The sequence below is a fragment of the Mya arenaria genome, chromosome 17, assembly GCF_026914265.1.
Source record: "Mya arenaria isolate MELC-2E11 chromosome 17, ASM2691426v1".
NCBI classification, from domain to species: Eukaryota; Metazoa; Mollusca; class Bivalvia; order Myida; family Myidae; genus Mya; species Mya arenaria.
Genome location: NC_069138.1, coordinates 2486166 through 2505514, shown reverse-complemented (window position 1 = coordinate 2505514; position 19349 = coordinate 2486166). Strand labels below are relative to the sequence as shown.

Below are 19349 nucleotides of genomic sequence, written 5' to 3'. Positions count from 1 at the left end.
TTGTAAAAGTGGTAACCATGGTGTGATGTCCATGGTAGCTTTTTGATGTTGTTTATGCCTCCAAAATATTTATAACATTAATGATACTAAGCACAATTGATTGAAATAGTTACTGTTTTTACTATACGTCTTGTTCATTGTTTGTTATGCTTCTTAATTATAAATAACATAAATGATGCTAAACACAATTGATTGAAATATTTACTGTATTTGCTATACGTCATGGTTCTGTGTGTCGTGGTTCACTTTAATCAGTCTGTATATCACCGCGCCTTTCAGATTGTCACAATGCCTTTTCGTTATTTTTTACAGGGGATGTTCTGACGGGGGAGGGAACGAGTTGTCGCCACTGACTACCGCTGCTACAACATATTCTGGAGATGCATCCGGCCAAGTATTGTAGACCCTTGACTATATAAGGATCCTTGGCTGAGCATTCCTTCAATATTTATGCAAAAAGCTACAGAAACAAGCTCAATAGCAAAAAGTTTAAACACAAACCCGGTTCAATGGCACTGGGTAAACGCCAAAGACATAGAACATAAAATCACAAACAAGAAACATTGACGAACAGCAGAAAGTCCACAAGCAGCAAAGTGCATACATACTATATAAAAAACTAGGTATGTTTATCATGACACCCGTTCCCGTATCCAGAATGCATCAGGATTGCGGCCGATCCTTTGCGGTCTACCGTCGGCTTTCCTATTAACGCCATGGTGTTACATACCTCATTTATCGTTTTATAATATGTTATTTCCAGTTGGGTTGGGCAGTTTTTCTTGCACAATTCTTCAATTGGATGATCAAAAGAACCTTGACAATGTCGTAAAAGACAAAGGGGATTCCATCTCTTAATATTCTAGCTATTACTTTTTATGTTAAACGTGAATGCAATGGTTGATGTTTTTGTTATTGCTAATGTTGTTGTTGTTGTTGCTGCTGATGTTGTTCTTGTTGTTGATGATGTTGTTGTTGTTTTTGCTGTTCATGCATTGTATCTCAAAATAATATGTGTGTTATGTTTTTAACTGATCAAGTATATAAAGCTCAAATCATAATTGATTCATTTTCTGTGGTTTATAATGTGTTCGTGAAATGATTTAACGATAGCTAAATTAAATATCGCTATTTCATATTATCAAATTTTATATATTCGTGTTACAGTCTTGGCAATTTATTAGTGTACATCATATTTTGAGTCACTAATTTTATATGTATCATAATGAAATATTGCGGTCCTTAGATCAACAAGTTAACAGAAGACAATAAAATCCATTTCAAGTTACAAGTAAATGCATAAGTTTTTAGGGAGATGATGAAGTCACAAACAATGTTATTTATGTATCTATTTCGTTAATCGTTTAGCTGGTAATTGTTTTTTTTATTAAAATAAACTTTCGCGTACATTTGTGTAAGGCTAAACGTGCGTATTTGTCTTAAGTTTCAATAAGGCGTGAAATGTAAAAGTGTGAGTTTATCTTCAATAATTGTATGCACGAAATAATTAATAAATAGGAGGCCTACTATCAGTCTGGATCCGAGTCGATTTAAATCGTTAATTAAAATCTCATAGGTTTCATGGTTTGATTTATTTGGAACAAATTATAGAGAATCGTACAGTCATCATTAAAAACCAAATTCAATGTATCGCCGTTTGTGAAATCTATATAGATTTTAGATAATTAAAGTGTATCCGGGGCGAGGCCCGGTCCCAAGGTTTGTCCCCTTTAACATCAGGTCCCTGTTAAATCTTTAGTGGTATCATTTGAATTGGTTTTTTGCCTGCATGAACTTATTCGTAAGTTTTCTTCTCAGCAAATGTGTTGGGTGTTCAACGTATATCGGTTTCAATGTATATCGGTTTATGTTTATTTCAGTTGAAAATACGATAAATTCATAATTAATAATATTATATTCTTTGATTCATTTTAACACACATAAGTTTTTAGAAAGAAAAACACCTTTAAAATGATACCGATGCGTTACGGAATCACAAAGCATTACTTTTAAGATTAAGGTTAAATGAGCTAGACAGCTAGCTTATTAGTGGGTTAAATTCCTTCAGGAGATAACTGATGTTGGTTAGAGTGTAAAACATCACAAGTAAAATATTTTAAATAAATTAGTTTCTACAGTCTTAATCGCTTCATCATGTGTCGAGGCAAAAACAATGAACAACAGAGAAAAAAAAGAAAGATCAGAGCAAAGAAAATCACACGCCCTTTTTAAAACAATACTGACATAATGATAAATAGCTTCACACGTTTGTCAAGTAGGTATACTAACACAAGGGTTTGATAAAACAGAACAAAGCAGAACATTTATTAAGTTAAACTGTACATTGTTCTTCGTCATTAAAACATTGTTTTAAAAACAATCCCAATAAAATGTAATACTTTCACTTTCAAGAATAAGAGCTTTAGTGAAATGAAATTGAATGAAATAATGAGCATGAATCGACATAATTATCTATAAATAGGGGAATATTAAATTAACAAAAACAACAACAAATAAAACATGTATCGAATGCTATTTAACACGTTATTTCTAATGATACATGCTTTTACTGTTTTATCATGCACAATTAACAGATCAGTAGCATTTTTGATAACTCCACCACGTTCATTTAACATGGCCACGCAGCAGGGGCGATTGGTACAATTTGTTTGCAAAATGATATAGAATCAGAATATCGACATTTCCTGCCCTGCCGCTGTACGTTCTCAGAAATAAGAAAAGTATAAACTATGAGGTATACGTGGCCACTGTCAAATCACGCCAAGTATATGATATCAAACTATAATCGGACGCATGCTACACTCTTGGTAATGATGTTGACTGCAATTTAATTAAGAAATGAAAAAAGCAAGATTTGGCTGTTTTTAATAACATTTTTTGAACAACAAACAAATCATATTGACCAATAAAAATGTTATAACTTGTAACCATCTTAACTATAACTGTTGAAAAAAACACTATGGATATAAAACAGAGCAAGAAAAAAAGTAGTTTAGCACAAAGACATGCATGACGTTGAAATTGTTTTTATGTCATGTCAGAAAGCATGACAGTACAAAACTAGCTGATTCGCGGCACGTTGAACATAGAGTTTAGCTATCTTTTTTGCAGCTGAAAGCTAATTGATCAGGCATACTTGAAATGCATTTAATTATTTTACTTTTTTCTCTCGTGAACATGTTGAAGTGCTATTAACTGTTTCCATATAAATAATAAGCAAAGACACAAGCTATGTTTTGACTTATCAATATCAGTGTATCTATTATAAGTGATTAATTGTTAGTTGAAGTCATATAAATATTCATGATTTTAAAGTTCCAATGCATAATAAAAGCAAAATAAAAAAACGGACATGACTAACGGGTGTTTTTATATTGATTTTAAATGTTTTAGTTTTATCAAAGGGTGATACCTATGCATTAAACTTGTTTTTCGAAGTATGTTAATAAACTCAGATATCATTTTTGTATTATTTATTACACAATTTTTTTATGCTCAGCTTCATATAGAACAAGGAACTATAGTTTAGATTAAAAGTGACTTAAAAAGCCATACTTATATATAATAGAAAATAATGAAATAGGAAAAATTGAGTTTTGTTTAGACTTCCTTTACTAAAAAGTCATGTCATACAGTGCAGTTACGCCAACCCTTTATACCATTTCTTGGACGTCTTCGAAGAAGAATAAGAAATCGTCTTCTTCGACCCGCATACACATGCTGAAATGAAAACCGAATATATCGTTGGCAAAACTCAGTTTGTTTACACTGCTTGGGATGGATCCTTGAGTTGATGTTAAAAATGGAACACCACACTGGAGTAGTTTCTCGCCCCAGTGTTCGGTTATAAATGTTTTTCATGAATTGTGCCTTCCTCCGAGATTTTTTTGTAAATTATTGGCGTCAATGTTTATTCAGAATTCCGTGCATCTTATCGATGGAAAAAACCACGCAATAATTACCTTTCACATTTCACTGATACTTAAAACAGACATCCACTATTAGACATACACATTTGTTTTTGGATTTTGGCTTTAAATATAAAATAATTATCACCAACCAAATAAATACATTTTAGTCGACGTTCATTGACATAATCAATTAATAAATTGAAGTGTTTTGTATAACAAAGTTTTAATTAATTGCCAATGAAGTGCATTATTAACTAAGGTTTCCAGCAGTAAAATCATTAAGTTGAACTGGTAAATTGAAATTACTACGCAATCTACATGCAGCATAGTTAAATGAAAATATCTATGACAATGCAAACCGTTCATGTACATCTGAGGTTGGTAACGATAGAAATTTGCCGAGGAGATCCGAATGTTCATGATAATTTAAAAAAATAATAGATCTCACTACCTGCTGTGTGTTCCACCTGAAGGATGGCGTTAATTGGAATATCGAAAATGGACTTTAAAGCGTCGGCCGCATGATTGATGCATTTCGGGTCCGGGTGCGCGTTCCTTGTTGTAACGCTCATCCAGGGGTCATCGCATAGTAATGGGTCTACAATGTCTGGCCGAGTGCATCCCCAGAATATGTTGTAACCGGTGTAGTCAGTAGCGACAACTCGTCCTTCTCCCGTCAATACATCCCCTGTGGGATACAACAATACAGTGTTAGTTGTAGATTAAATATAAGATTACTTTACAGTGATTAGTACACTTTCAAAAAAAATGTTATGCATACTTAAGAAGCTCAAGCTAACTAAACATTATTGTGGACATTAAAACGTATCAAATCATGGAGGCCAGCTCAGTCCTAGCTCATGCTTATCACGGTTCAAATAAAACTACAAGGACACAGTTAGTCGCTATGCAAGAAACTAGTTATGGCATTGTGTTGAGATTTTAAAACAAGGATTTTCAGTAATGAAAATATTATCATTTTTAATAATATAATCATGTACTGTTAGTTAATTACAAAAAAAAATCATATCATTTGTCAAATGGTTGGTTGATTGATACAAAGCGTGAGTGAAGGTACTTAGTTCTAACTGCATGACAGTGAGACCAAACGTTTATTGTTTGTGTGATCTGTCTGTGTTGATTTGTGAGGAGGCGTTTCTCGTTTAATGGCTGGTACACATTGTTTCTATAAACTGGATAATAGTTAAACTTCTGACAACTGCTTTTGTCTCTAAAGTTTCTTTGTATAAACCTTAGTTTATATCTTACATCAATACAATTATCCGACCGATGAAAGTACAAAAAGCACAACAACGCATTTACTGCTCAAACAATTCTTTTGACAATACAACATTGCGTTAGAACGTCTTAATTATATAAATCACGATATAGGTTTTTTTTTGATAAACACAACATCTAAAGGCATGATGTCTATTGCACCGTTCAATGTTTATTTGCGACAAGGGGATTTCAAAAATATGCGAAGTATGTTATCTTTCTTACACCCGTGGATCAGGAACATTAATTAAATACCACTTCAAATGTAGACTGAATTATGCCCTGTAAAAAGTACATATGACCAAGGTAAAGCCCCGCAAGATGCACAATAATCAAATTTATATCCCTTCACCAAAACATTTTAATTAGGATATACCACTTCAAATGTAGGTTCAAACGAGTTATGCCCCGTAAAAGTGCGTTTAATTGTGCATTTGACCCTAGTTGGACAATACAAATACAAATTTGACTCCAAGTTATACCCCACTAAATCCACATTTAACCAAAGTAATGACCCTGCAAATGTACATTTTACCCAAGTTAGACCTACACAGGCACAATCTTAAATGATGTAATGATGATGCTTGAAATGTTCCTTTGGATGTTATATTACCCACAAAATACATATTTGACCAAAGTTATTCCCCTTGATGTGTGTAATTGATCCAAGACACACCCTTTTAATTCACATTTAGTCAAAGTCATGCTTTTCCAATGGACATTTGACCAAGTTACTCCCTAAAAGTGACACTCTTATTCAAAATCAATACATACACATGTATAACAAACATCACTTTCTACTGATAAACCTTACAAAATAATGCATAAATGGAAAATATTAATTACTGATAAAAAGATTGTAACCCTGTATTTAATTACAGAAAGCGCAAAAGTAGTTAATGATTGGTGAATGCTAAATGATTTACTGTTGTCTACTTTAGTCTCATAAGGTAAAACTGCTGGGTTTTTTATGCTCATTTCTTTCAAATTAAACTCGGTATCCTTCATAAGAACCATTGTTTTTGACATTTAGTCGTCCTTTTTGGAATATTAAAACATTATTATTAATTATGGTAAATCTTATTTGGGAGTGCCTTTTTAAAATTTGCGTTTGACTCAAGTAATATACCCTTCAACAAATATAAAATCTTAAGAGTTTTATTAATACTATACCAAATATATTGAACATCACTCCCTGATAAATATTTACTTCCATGTGCAAACATGTTGACTTACCAATTGGGTCGACAACTCTGTATATGCCAGGAACCTTTTCCTTCAGCAAATGTTCGGTGGCCTGCACACAGTGGCCATTCATCCTGATTAAAATGCATTTTATACTTTATCCATATGTGTGTATCATGGTTTTATGCCTTGTAACACAATACGTGTAAATGTATAATACCGTAACCGTCTGTCAGTACAAGGAATAAACTATGTCAAATGTTTTGATAGGCATCACATTAAATTTTGCTGCCTTGACTCAAAAAATATAACGCTATTCTATTTTAATTTCAGTTGAAATATAAATCAGAAAATTATAGCCGTATTATATTTTTTTTTGTGGCCAATGATTAACACATGCCTGATTGACAAAACAGAAGTTTATTTGGAAACCTGAGTGTTTGCAATTAATAAATTCCGGAAGAATAATCCTCTAAAATAAAACACCTTTATTAACAGTATGAGAACTGCAGTTCAGAGTTAATAGAATTGTTACACCAACTTCTCTGGTATAATTATGTTGCTGCAATATTGTAAGAGACTATGCTGTTTCAAATTAACTGTATTATATGATTAACTGATTTACGTTGTTTTATATAGATTTATCATTGGAATAAAAATGAAATTTCTCTTGGATGTTTTTAATTCTTTGAACTTTAAGCTTCCTCACACTTTAAATATAACGTCAGCGCGCACAGGGCTTGGGGAAATTTTAACGACGTCAGTTCCGAAAATACGAGCATGAAGAACAAGAAAAGAAAGTACTACACTGTGTACAAATAATATATTCAATATAAACAATATCTTACCTCCACGCGGCGTGTCCAAGAATGATCTCTGGTTGGTCCGTGTATTCGTTGTTCATCGCCTGGTCACTAAACTTTCTAGAGCCACTCCAGCTGCAAGGTGGGGACCAACGCTGCTTAAACCATTGACCCATCCACTAAAAGGGAGATTTAGTTTAACATATTGATTATAAAATGATTGTGAATCATGATTTTACAGCATTATATTTATCGCTCTCGTTTATACGATGTTACGCGAGAGCGACGTATTAAATAGTTTGAGCGGGGAATTCTTGGAATTAAACTAGTCAACAGCTTAGTGACCAGCGTCCAGAAATAATATGACATTGTTTTGATTTATTTTACGACGTATCATCATAATTACCTAGTTAACAATCTAGACCTTTTAATTTCTTGTATTAGCAACGAAACTGTGTTTACTGTAAAGGGTTTCTTTAAGTTATTAACAATCATATCTATATTTTAAATTCGAATATAAAGCATTTTGGTAAGTGTGATAGATATCTTTACGATATTCTACTAAAAAATTTAGCCGGGGTTTTTAAATGGCAGGGTGTAATGAGGACGGACAGGGTGCTAAATCGAAAAGAGATCACATTGTATCAGGCTGTGATCTTGGAACATTATAAATTTGACAAGAATTAAAAGGAAGTGCGTTTAATTGAATTAATTATATGTTTCAACTGCCAAATGCGTTTTATCTATATGTATCTATGTATAATCATATAAGTTGCAATAGAAACAAACTAGATATTTGGTAGTCTTGAGTACTCGGCATAACCCTACCAAACCCTTTATCTTATACCATTATGATATAAATATATCGAGTCCCATGTTCCAAAGCGTACTTTAGGCAATTACATGAAATTTCAAAGGTGTTTACCAGCGTTTCGTTAAAGTTCGACATGACCGTTGGCCTTCTTTTTAAAACCGTCGATATATCTGGGCACCCCGTTGCCATAGTAACGAGGAATGCACTTGTAAAGAGAGTGTAGTATGATCTACAAAAAAAAAAAAACAGGTATCAGCAAGTTTGTATTTACAACTGACAACATCTATAACAGATTTATTAGCAGAAATGTTTACGCTATCATATTTCTAAGCCATTTTCAGCCCTATAAATATTTATATAAAAGCTACAGAATTAAGTACTGTAACAGTAGTCGAAGGTTTAAACATTAACCCCGTTTAATGGCACAGGGTCAATAAAACGTATAAAACGTACATGTACTTGACTAACGAACATGAGAATTAAACATAATTAACACAATTTACGAAAAACAGAGTTGAAAAAAAACATTGAACAGAGTTATGCAGTGCTTGCAAAATGATTCTATAACATGACCTTGTCAACGATCCGACTGTGTTGACTTTTTGTTTAATCAAAGCAGTTTTTATTATATTTGTAATTGTGCATTGTGTAAAATAAACATTTGAACTTGACCATGGTTGTAACATAACAAGATATGTTAGGGAAAATCAAGCAAGGTAGCGAGTCGTGAATGTAAAATTTAATCGCAACGCTTATAAACTTTTCTGAATTGTATTTCAACGTCAGTGTTAGTTTTCGTATTTGTAATATTTGCCTAAATTTAGATATATAACATCTAAACTGCCCAAACCTCTCTTTTACGGTTCAGATATTTACCAGTTAGTCGCAGATTGAACAATAGCCAAATTCTTATATTTAAGAAGTTGATGTCATACTTTAAAATAGTAGGTCAATGTAAATATGGCGACTTTTGTTCAATTGCTACGATGCACAGCAACCGCTGCAAACAAAAATGTCAATTTATTGATTTGTTTTTAATATTTTGCAATAGGTTGCATAGGGTCGAAAGAAACGAAAGTTACACGACGTTGGTTGTCATCACTAAATGCACACATATTTGAGAAAGCGCTTTCGATACAAAATATCATAATAGTATCTTTCCAATAAATCGCTACACATGCACGAGAGTGAAAGTAAATGAGTAAATTGTTTCCGAACATTTCTCGCAGCTTGGCGAAAATGAGAGAAAACCAGAAACTCAATTCAGATAAATTTATTTTGATATCATCACATATATTTGATAGAGTAACAACATTTTTTGTACAACTCTCGATTAAAATTCCGAATGGAGACATCAAACATGTGAACGTTAAGATGAGTGCAGCCACAATCGCAAACACACAAAAAAATAATGAACGTTTTATTGGCAAACACATCCAACAATATATCTATTAAAAATTGATATAAATTGAAACCACAGGCATTTCAAGCAAAGAGAAAAAATGTTGTTTTAGTCGTTTGTTTGTGCCTGATTAAAAGTATTGTGCTTAACGAGGGAGAAAGTTCAATGGGATTTAATTACTATTTTCGCACGAAAACGTAATTTAAATGACAAAATAGGACAACGACTAAACGAAGTAGAACACTTCGAAACGCAGAATTTACTTTATAACTAGTTTTGGCGATACAATTACGAAATAAGCCAATGAAAAGGCGCGTATCGGTGCTGGTGACGTCAACACAAAAATAAAGAAATTCGGCATAATTGTAAGTAAGTCTTGATAGTGTATGTTTAGTCATTCAGTTGATATCTAACATGACGGAAATCGGAGCTGGTAATGTCATCACAAGATATCAAAGTATTCACTAAGAGTTCAGATCATGGTAGTGCAAGTTTATTCTTTTCGCTGAGAATTATCATGACGCGAATAGGAGCTGGTAAAAATAAATTGAAATGTTCACCAGGACTTTAGAATAGGAAAGTGCAAGTTTGATCTTTTCATTGAGAATAAGATTCTAGAAGGGTGATCCTACGAAAAACAAAATACACAATTATTATATTCAAATATGAAATCAGCAGTCGCAGTTTTATTGAGACTTGAAATTGACAGCTATTGCAACAATACTTAATTAGAATATAACCTTCACTGTTGATGACGTCATGCATTAATTTGTAGCAAGACTAGTAACAAGTGGCACGGTGGTGGTACAATTATTTCTGAGCTAAGAAACGAAGCACTCAATGCACCAAAGATGTTTACGGGGGAAAGATGAAACCTGCAATAAAGCACACCAAATAAATGCCATGAAGTAACCGAAACAAACGACGTAATAGATTTATAAGGGGTAAGCTCATTGAAAAAGAGAAACAAATAAGGAACTGTGTCACCAGGGTATAGACGGAAAGGTTACCAAATCATTCACAAAGATAATCATATTTTGATCAGTGCCACCATGATATAAACTGAAAAGGAGGCCAAACATTTTCCAAGAGAATATTATAAATTACGTTGTTAGTAAGTAGGTGACCCTACATGGGATATACGGACAGAGGAAACCATATCGATCACGTTGCGTCATTCATGTTGGAGGCATGATATATTCTGATCAGGTCTCACAAAGCGAGTTAGTGAACACTGCCTGATAACGGGAATATATATTGAATTTGTTCATCAACAAATTTATTGATGTGAACCAATCACCAATATCTCTACTTATCTGTCACTTACTTTGATTTATGAAATTTTACAGTTTCTTTATTCAAGTTTCAGAAAGTCGAATTCCTACTTAGTTGAACACAAGTATATGCAAAGTAGCTAATTAATTCATTTAACCATCAAACACAACATCACAAGTTATACAAAACACTGTATGATTGACTGTTTATGCTTTTATATGGTAGTATGAGTGGAAATTGAGAGTGATTATTCACTTAAGTATATTTTTATATTGGGCCCAGACTTACTATGTTGAGCCCGGCAAATGGTACATACTTGCGGCTGCCAACAGTTCTATTGACAGGACAACCAAATGCCATAACCAACATTTAAAACGGTCATAGTCTGATTGTGATTCATTATCGAGAAGACAAAATAATAGTAGCAAGTCTATTTGAACAGAAATGAATTTGTAGTAGAATATTGTTTTACGGAATATTAACTCTTTTTTATCGAGAATCAGTATACTGCCAAAAAAAAACAATAATAATAACCTTAGTTTGTGCTTATTTATCCTTGCATATTTGCTTTGGTACATCGGTAGTTATTGACATTATCATTTTCTGTTTAAAATTACAAGAAAAATGAACATACCTCATCTTGAGCTTAAATTGCATCAAATTGTATCCTTATAACTAGATAATGCAACCGACTGAAGGAAAATGCTTGCAACGTATGCCTTTTAGGTTAGCTATTAAAACACTTGCAGCTTCACATCACAATAACCGCAATTGATAGTGATTTGTTTACCAACACGTTGTTTTGTTGGAAATTGACTTAATTTTTCCATTCAAGGATAATTACTATCAATTATAACAAAAAATACCAATTTTTATAAGGTAGTTTTTAATGATAAAACATCTGTTTAACGCAGCATAACGATTTCTAGTATATTAATACAAATTTCATTTCTAGTATAATGTTACCGTTGGGATTTATAGTATATTAATACCGATGTGTTTTGATATGTGGAGTTTTATTTCACCTACTCCTACATTCGAATAGGGCTTTTTTTGTCATTAAAATTAATTGCACAAATCAATTCAAATTTGTTTTAATACAAAAGCAGCAAGAAATCAAAATGCAAAAATAAGCTTCTACAAATGTGAACTTAATAAGCTACTAAGAAACATAACAAACTCTTATTCGATCAGCGAAACAAGAACAATTCAAAAAATAGCAACGGCATTAAAATGAATCCACCTAATGCTGGAAACTATTCAAGAATTTTTACAATGAACCACAGTTCACACAATGCATTCCAGACACAATGCTCAAATATATGAAGACCCTCTAGACAAAGAAACATTTTCGACGAGTTCTTCCAATAACATAGATTCAGTGAGTCATCAACTTTCAACCTTGGTAACAAACCCATATTTTCCAAGCATTTCTGATATACCATCTTCCTCCGTGAAACCTCTATAAGTAACTGATAACTTTCGTATTTCCTACAAGGGCAAAGCTTGTGTTTTAATGAGTGTACAAAGACAGTTGAATCTCACGCTAGTCTGTTACAAGAAGGCCCTCATGATAACATAATCAGCGCTTAAGTGAAAAAAACAACATTTGTGTGATAAACTACAATTATGACATTTTGAAAATTTTAACTTCAAACGGAACGCTCAGCTTTATTTCTAAAATATTATTGCCACATAAACTGTATGCACAAGATGCAAATATAACTAAGAATTTCTTAGCCAGAAATCACAGTAAGTTCTTTTGAAAAAAAATGTTCCGGGGGATACATCTCTAAATTCTTGGAAAGTTTATAATAACATGCCATCTGCCTTAAATCTATTTTATGCATAGTTTTAAACTGTTATATTTGTTTATAGTACCAAATAATCAAAAAACAACATACATGAATATCGAATGCTACTTAAACGTAATTTTTAATGGTATCTGTTATAAGGATATCTGTATTCAAAACAATCGTCTTTTAATTCACTTTAGTGCCATGAATGGACATCTCTTCTCCAAAAACATCGTTAAAAGTCCAATTAGGAAAGTAAAGATACTCATCACTTTTTCTTTACCTGCCAAATGAATGGAAGGGTTTTGTTTAATAACTTTATAACCAAAAACAGTATTACTCTTCATTTTTTTGTTGGGGATGAACATGCCCTCCTCAGTGTCAACAAGCATGTTTTTAATTAAGAATGGATTGTATTGTTTCTTGTGTTAATGTTTATGCTGTAGGGCACGCGAGCAAATTCCATCTTCGGACATTGTGCCCCCCCCCCCAAAAAAAAAATAAAAAAATAAAAAAATAATATATAAAATAAAAAAAAATATAAAAACAACAAACATGATGTAATGCTGATACTTTAAACAATCTAATAATGACTGTCTTATCCCGCAAATTTGATGTGAAATATCACATTTAGGGCGGAAAAATTGTTTTGGTTTGATATCGATTTCACGAGTTATGCATTTGTTGTAATAGTTTCAAGTAAAAATAAACCCAGTTTTATCTCGTTTGTTTAACGAAAACCAAAACTTGTTTTGGAAACTATCGACCCCTCCCCCCCCCCCCGGATGCGATTTAGTCTGTTCGTTCAATAATAACCCCACCTTGAAAAAACAACCTGGCGGACAGTGATCCATCACGTGTGTTCAAACACCATTAAGTTAAGACAGGCACACGACCATTTGCGGTATCATTGTTGTTGCGGTATTATTGTTGTTGTTTTTAAATAATGGCTACACGCAGAAGCTCCATCATGTTATTAAAGCCGTGAACACAACCATGCATTTGTTTCTCCAAGCAAAACATTCGAAACAGGTTTCCAAACAGCCAAAACCCTTAAAACAAAAACTAAAAGTAGTTTGGTATCAACAAAATGGCCATAAATGGTATACATACTCCTATAAAGCACTCGAAATTTTGATAACATACCGTACAGTTTCATTTTTTTACAAACAACTTCTGCAATAATTCCATTCAAAATGCACAGCTTAATATAAGTTCAGTCGACGTATCCCCATGTATTTGAAGTTACAGTTAATGCTCTTTTCAATCGCGTCTAAATGTTTTTCGGTGCTTTGATTAGATAGCATACATTAGACAAATTTTATTAACTTACACGTTTTAATTCTTTAAGGAAAATGATTTTATTTTTACCAGCAACTTTAGCAATCATACCTTTTAAAATGCAGAGCTTATCAGACGGTCGTTTTCCCGCGATGAGAACAAACATGTGGTCAGTTAATGTATGTAGAAACTATGTTTAGAATATCGGAACTAGTCTGTTGTTAATGAATGAGAATAGGATTGTGCTTTTTAAAGTTTATTGATAAATTTAATGTTATTTATGTTTAATGTAAGTACCTTTGTAGAAACAGTACTAATGCTTTTATGAATGCTTCGTACTCTTTGGATGTTAAACAGGTTTAATCCGAACTACTTTGCTTCACCAAACGTATGCATGGCTCACTGTCGTATTAGGGCATGAGGTCTTATATAAATTGAAAGCCTTATGTCTAAAACTATGCCAAGAATACACCGGAACGAAGCTTTTATGCAAAAATGAAAACTTCTTATTAGAAATATAAACGCCCAAAATCATATAATGAATAGTATCTTGTTATTGTGTAGCAGGTAAATTACAATGTATAGTTTTTGAAGCATTAGCAATGCGAAACCTGAGATACAACTTTTTTAACACTAAGAAAATAATTATATTTGTTTCTTATCTCTTAAAGTCTAATAAAAAATCACCATTACAAAAAAGCATGCTTCAGTGTCACGTCAGGTTTAAATAACAAATCCTGCAGGCGATGGGACACTTGCGGTCGGTAATAATTTCTGAAACATCATGGGCTAAACTAGAGTGAATATCAATACTGTATGTTATCTTCCTACCAGAGCCTCCATTATCTTGACCCTCAATAATCTGATAAATATAACGATATGAAAATAGTTATATTCTGCTAAAAATAAAACGCCAGGATATATAATCACAGAGCGGAAATAGTCGAAGAAGCAAAAACTCATACTCGGACTGCAACACGACCAATCCATTTGTATGGTTTCGACGTCATTCTGCTAATTTAAAACATAGAGCGCATTAAAACAAAAATGGGTTAAAACGACATGAATATAAGTAGTTCTTTGGAGTTTATGATCTTAAGACTTCCTGCGCGCATGCGCAGATAGTCTAAAAACAGCATGGGTTTCTTTATTTCTTATTTATATGAAGAAAAAAGTTAAACAATTAGACTATTTAAAGTATACTTGGTCAATTGAATATACTTGCAACACACAACAACATGTTAGATATATGTTCAACGGTCCGAGATTTATTGATGTATAGTCATGATTATCTGTTAAATGAAGTGAAAACGAAATTTAACATCATTCATGAAATATGGCCTTTGTGTTACAAAACTGTTCATAGCCGTGCATTTCATTTCCTGTGCATTTTGAGTCACAAATAAAGCTTGGTGTTTCAAAATTATTTACACCATTTCTATAATAGTAAACAACAAAAACTATGAATGCGCATGTTCAGTTCAGTTCAGATTTCATAGGCATATCGGCAAATTGTCTTTGAGTAATTTACAAATATTTAGTTAAATAGAATGACCAATACGTAACAGGTTACTTAAAAAACAATGATCATATAAATAAACAAAAATATATTGTCGATCAAATCAAATGAGAATTTCTACGGCATATGTACTACGTTCAGAAGCAATTAATTATAGTATACTTATGTGGAAAAAAACTACAGAAACAAGCTCAGTAGCCAAAAGTTTAAACATAAGCCACGTTTAATTGCACAGTGTAAACGACAAATACATAGAAAAAATCACAACCCAGAACTATGGAACAACAGCATAAAACACCACAAACAGCACAGTGCATATATACATATGTTTATATATCTTCACATAATTAAAATGTAAACATATTTGGTATGGTTGTTTACCTGTTTCGGATTCATGCGTGACAAAATCTGATTTTACCCTTTATGTGGTATCATTATAACATACATCATTAAACGGTACGTTTATATAGCATACGATATACTTTTATTTGTTGCATCTATTCCAATAAATGTATAACATATCGCCTGTATAGATAATTATGTGAACTCATACTCATTATTTCATTCCGCTTCATTTAATTCATTTCTCACTCTTGACATGAAATGTATTATATTTGAATGTGTTAACATGCGTTTTTATTTAAAGCGTATGGTTTTAATGATGCAAAACTATGAATAGCAGAATTTATGAAACTGTAAACAAAACGTGTATGTTAATAAAAGGAAATGATATATATAGATATCATTTCCTTTTATTAACATACACGTTTTGTTTAGGGAAAATCATTTTTTTGCAAACAACTTCAGCAATAATTCCATTCAAGATGCACAGCTTAATATAAATTCAGTCGACGTATCCTCATGTATTTGAAGTTACAGAAAATGCTCTTTTCAATCGCGTCTAAATGTTTTTGGTGCTTTGATTAGATAGCATACATTAGACATATTTTATGAACTTACACGTTTAATTCTTTAAGGAAAATGATTTTATTTTTACGAGCAACTTTAGCAATCATACCTTTTAAAATGCAGAGCTTATCAGATGGTCGTTTTCCCGCGATGAGAACAAACATGTGGTCAGTTAATGTATGTAGAAACTATGTTTAGAATATCTGAACTAGTCTGTTGTTAATGAATGAGAATAGGATTGTGCTTTTTAAAGTTTATTGATAAATTTAATGTTATTTATGTTTAATGTAAGTACCTTTGTAAAAACAGTACTAATGCTTTTATGAATGCTTCGTACTCTTTGGATGTTAAACAGGTTTAATCCGCAAACTACTTTGCTTCACCAAACGTATGCATGGCTCACTGTCGTATCAGGGCATGAGTTCTTATATAAATTGAAAGCCTTATGTCTAAAACTATGCCAAGAATACACCGGAACGAAGCTTTTATGCAAAAATGAAAACTTCTTATTAGAAATATAAACGCCTAAAATCATATAATGAATAGTATCTTGTTATTGTGTAGCAGGTGAATTATAATGTATAGTTTTTGAAGCATTAGCAATGCGAAACCTGAGATACAACTTTTTTAACACTAAGAAAATAATTATATTTGTTTCTTATCTCATAAAAGTCTAATAAAAAATCACCATTACAAAAAAGCATGCTTCAGTGTCACGTCAGGTTTAAATAACAAATCCTGCAGGCGATGTGACACTTGCGGTCGGTAATAATTTCTGAAACATCATGGGCTAAACTAGAGTGAATATCAATACTGTATGTTATCTTCCTACCAGAGCCTCCATTATCTTGACCCTCATTAATCTGATAAATATAACGATCTAAAAATAGTTATATTCTGCTAAAAATAAAACGCCGGGATATATAATCACAGAGCGGAAATAGCCGAACAAGCAAAAACTCATACTCGGACTGCATCACGACCAATCCATTTGTATGGTTTTTACGTCATTCTGCTAAACATAGAGCGCATTGAGACAAAAAATGGGTTAAAACGACATGAATATAAGTAGTTCTTTGGAGTTTGTGGTCTTAAGACTTCCTGCGCGCATGCGCAGATAGTCTAAAAACAGCATGGGTTTCTTTATTTCTTATTTATATGAAGACAGTTAAGAGCACTTCAACATGTTCACGAGAAAAAAATTAAACAATTAGACTATTTAAAGTATACTTGGTCAATTGAATATACTTGCAAAGCACAACAACATGTTAGATATATGTTCAACGGTCCGAGATTTATTTATGTATAGTCATGATTATCTGTTAAATGAAATGAAAACGAAATTTAACATCATTCATGAAATATGGCCTTTGTGTTACAAAACTGTTCATAGCCGTGTATTTCATTTCCTGTGCATTTTGAGTCACATATAAAGCTTGGTGTCTCAAAATTATTTACACCATTTCTATAATAGTAAACAACAAAAACTATGAATGCGCATGTTCAGGTCAGTTCAGATTTTATAGGCATATTGGCAAATTGTAATTGAGTAATTTACAAATATTTAGTTAAATAGAATGGCCATTACATAACAGTTTACTTAAAAAACAAGGATCATATAATTAAACAAAAATATATTGTCGATCAATAAAATAACTCTAAAAGTTTGATTTAACAAAATAAATGAGGATTTCTACGGCATATATACTACTTTCAGAAGCAACTAATTATAGTATACTTATGTGAAAAAAACTACAGAAACAAGCTCAGTAGCCAAAAGTTTAAACATAAGCCACGTTTAATTGCACAGTGTAAACGCCAAAGACATAGAAAAAATCACAACCCAGAACCATGGAACAACAGCATAAAACACCACAAACAGCACAGTGCATATATACGTATGTTTATATATCTTAACATAATTAAAATGTAAACATATTTTGTATGGTTGTTTACCTGTTTCGGATTCATGCTTGACAAAATCTGATTTTACCCTTTATGTGGTATCATTATAACATACATCATTATACGGTAAGTTTATATAGCATACGATATACTTTTATTTGTTGCATATATTCCAATAAATGTATAACATATCGCCTATATAGTTAATTATGTGAACTCTTACTCATTATTTCATTCCACTTCATTTAATTTATTTCTCACTCTTGACATGAAATGTATTATATTTGAATGTGTTAACATGCGTTTTTATTTAAAGCGTATGGTTTTAATGATGCAAAACTATGAATAGCAGAATTTATGAAACTGTACGGTATGTTATCAAAATTTCGAGTGCTATATAGGAGTATGTATACCATTTATGGCCATTTTGTTGATATCAAACTACTTTTAGTTTTTGTTTTAAGGGTTTTGGCGGTTTGGAAACCTGTTTCGAATGTTTTGCTTGGAGAAACAAATGCATGGTTGTGTTCACGGCTTTAATAACATGATTGAGCTTCTGCGTGTAGCCATTATTTAACAACAACAACAATAATACCGCAACAACAATGATACCGCAAATGGTCGTGTGCCTGTCTTAACTTAATGGTGTTTGAACACACGTGATGGATCACTGTCCGCCAGGTTGTTTTTTCAAAGTGGGGTTATTTTTGGATGGAACGAACAGACTAAATCGCATCCGGTGGTGGGGGTGGGGGGGGGGGACGGTGTCGATAGTTTCGATAAACAAACGATAAAACTGGGTGTTATTTAACTTGAAACTCTCACAACAAATGCATAGCTCGTGAAACCGATATCAAACTAAAACAAATTTACCGCCCTAAATGTGATATGTCACATCAAATTTTCGGGACAAGACAGTCATTATTAGATTGTTAAAAGTATCAGCATTACATCATGTTTGTTGTTTTTATATGTATTTATTTATTTTATTTTATTTTATTTATGTTTTTTTTGGAGGGGGGTGGCACAATGTCCGAAGATGGAATTTGCTCGCGTGCCCTACAGCATAAACATTAACACAACAAACAATACAATCCATTCTTAATTAAAAACATGCTTGTTGACACTGAGGAGGGCATGTTCATCCCCAACAAAAAAATGAAGAGTAATACTATTAAACAAAACCCTTCCATTCATTTGGCAGGTAAAGAAAAAGTGATGAGTATCTTTTCTTTCCTAATTGGACTTTT

The 19349-nt window shown here is 32.5% G+C and overlaps 1 protein-coding gene across 1 annotated transcript; it reads right to left on the bottom strand.

Annotated features, from left to right (window-relative positions):
* Positions 1-2870: 2870 nt before the first annotated feature.
* LOC128224455 (uncharacterized) lies at positions 2871-11449 on the bottom strand. Its single transcript, XM_052934296.1, has 6 exons — positions 11324-11449; positions 8124-8241; positions 7244-7377; positions 6447-6529; positions 4384-4620; positions 2871-3741 (listed from the first exon to the last, which is right to left on the bottom strand). The coding sequence occupies exons 1-6, from the start codon at positions 11344-11346 to the stop codon at positions 3662-3664; spliced, it is 675 nt and encodes a 224-aa protein (XP_052790256.1). The 5' UTR covers positions 11347-11449; the 3' UTR covers positions 2871-3661.
* Between the last annotated feature and the right edge of the window lie 7900 nt (positions 11450-19349).

Bases quoted from the DNA above. Each gene is read 5' to 3' on its own strand.
- LOC128224455 (XM_052934296.1), bottom strand. From the start codon at position 11,346: ATGCAATTTAAGCTCAAGATGAG. The intron at 8,242-11,323 runs GTATGTTCATTT...TTTTTTTTGTAG, and splicing joins CAATTTAAGCTCAAGATGAG to ATCATACTACACTCTCTTTA. The intron at 3,742-4,383 runs GTAGTGAGATCT...TTTTCATTTCAG, and splicing joins TCAGGTGGAACACACAGCAG to CATGTGTATGCGGGTCGAAG.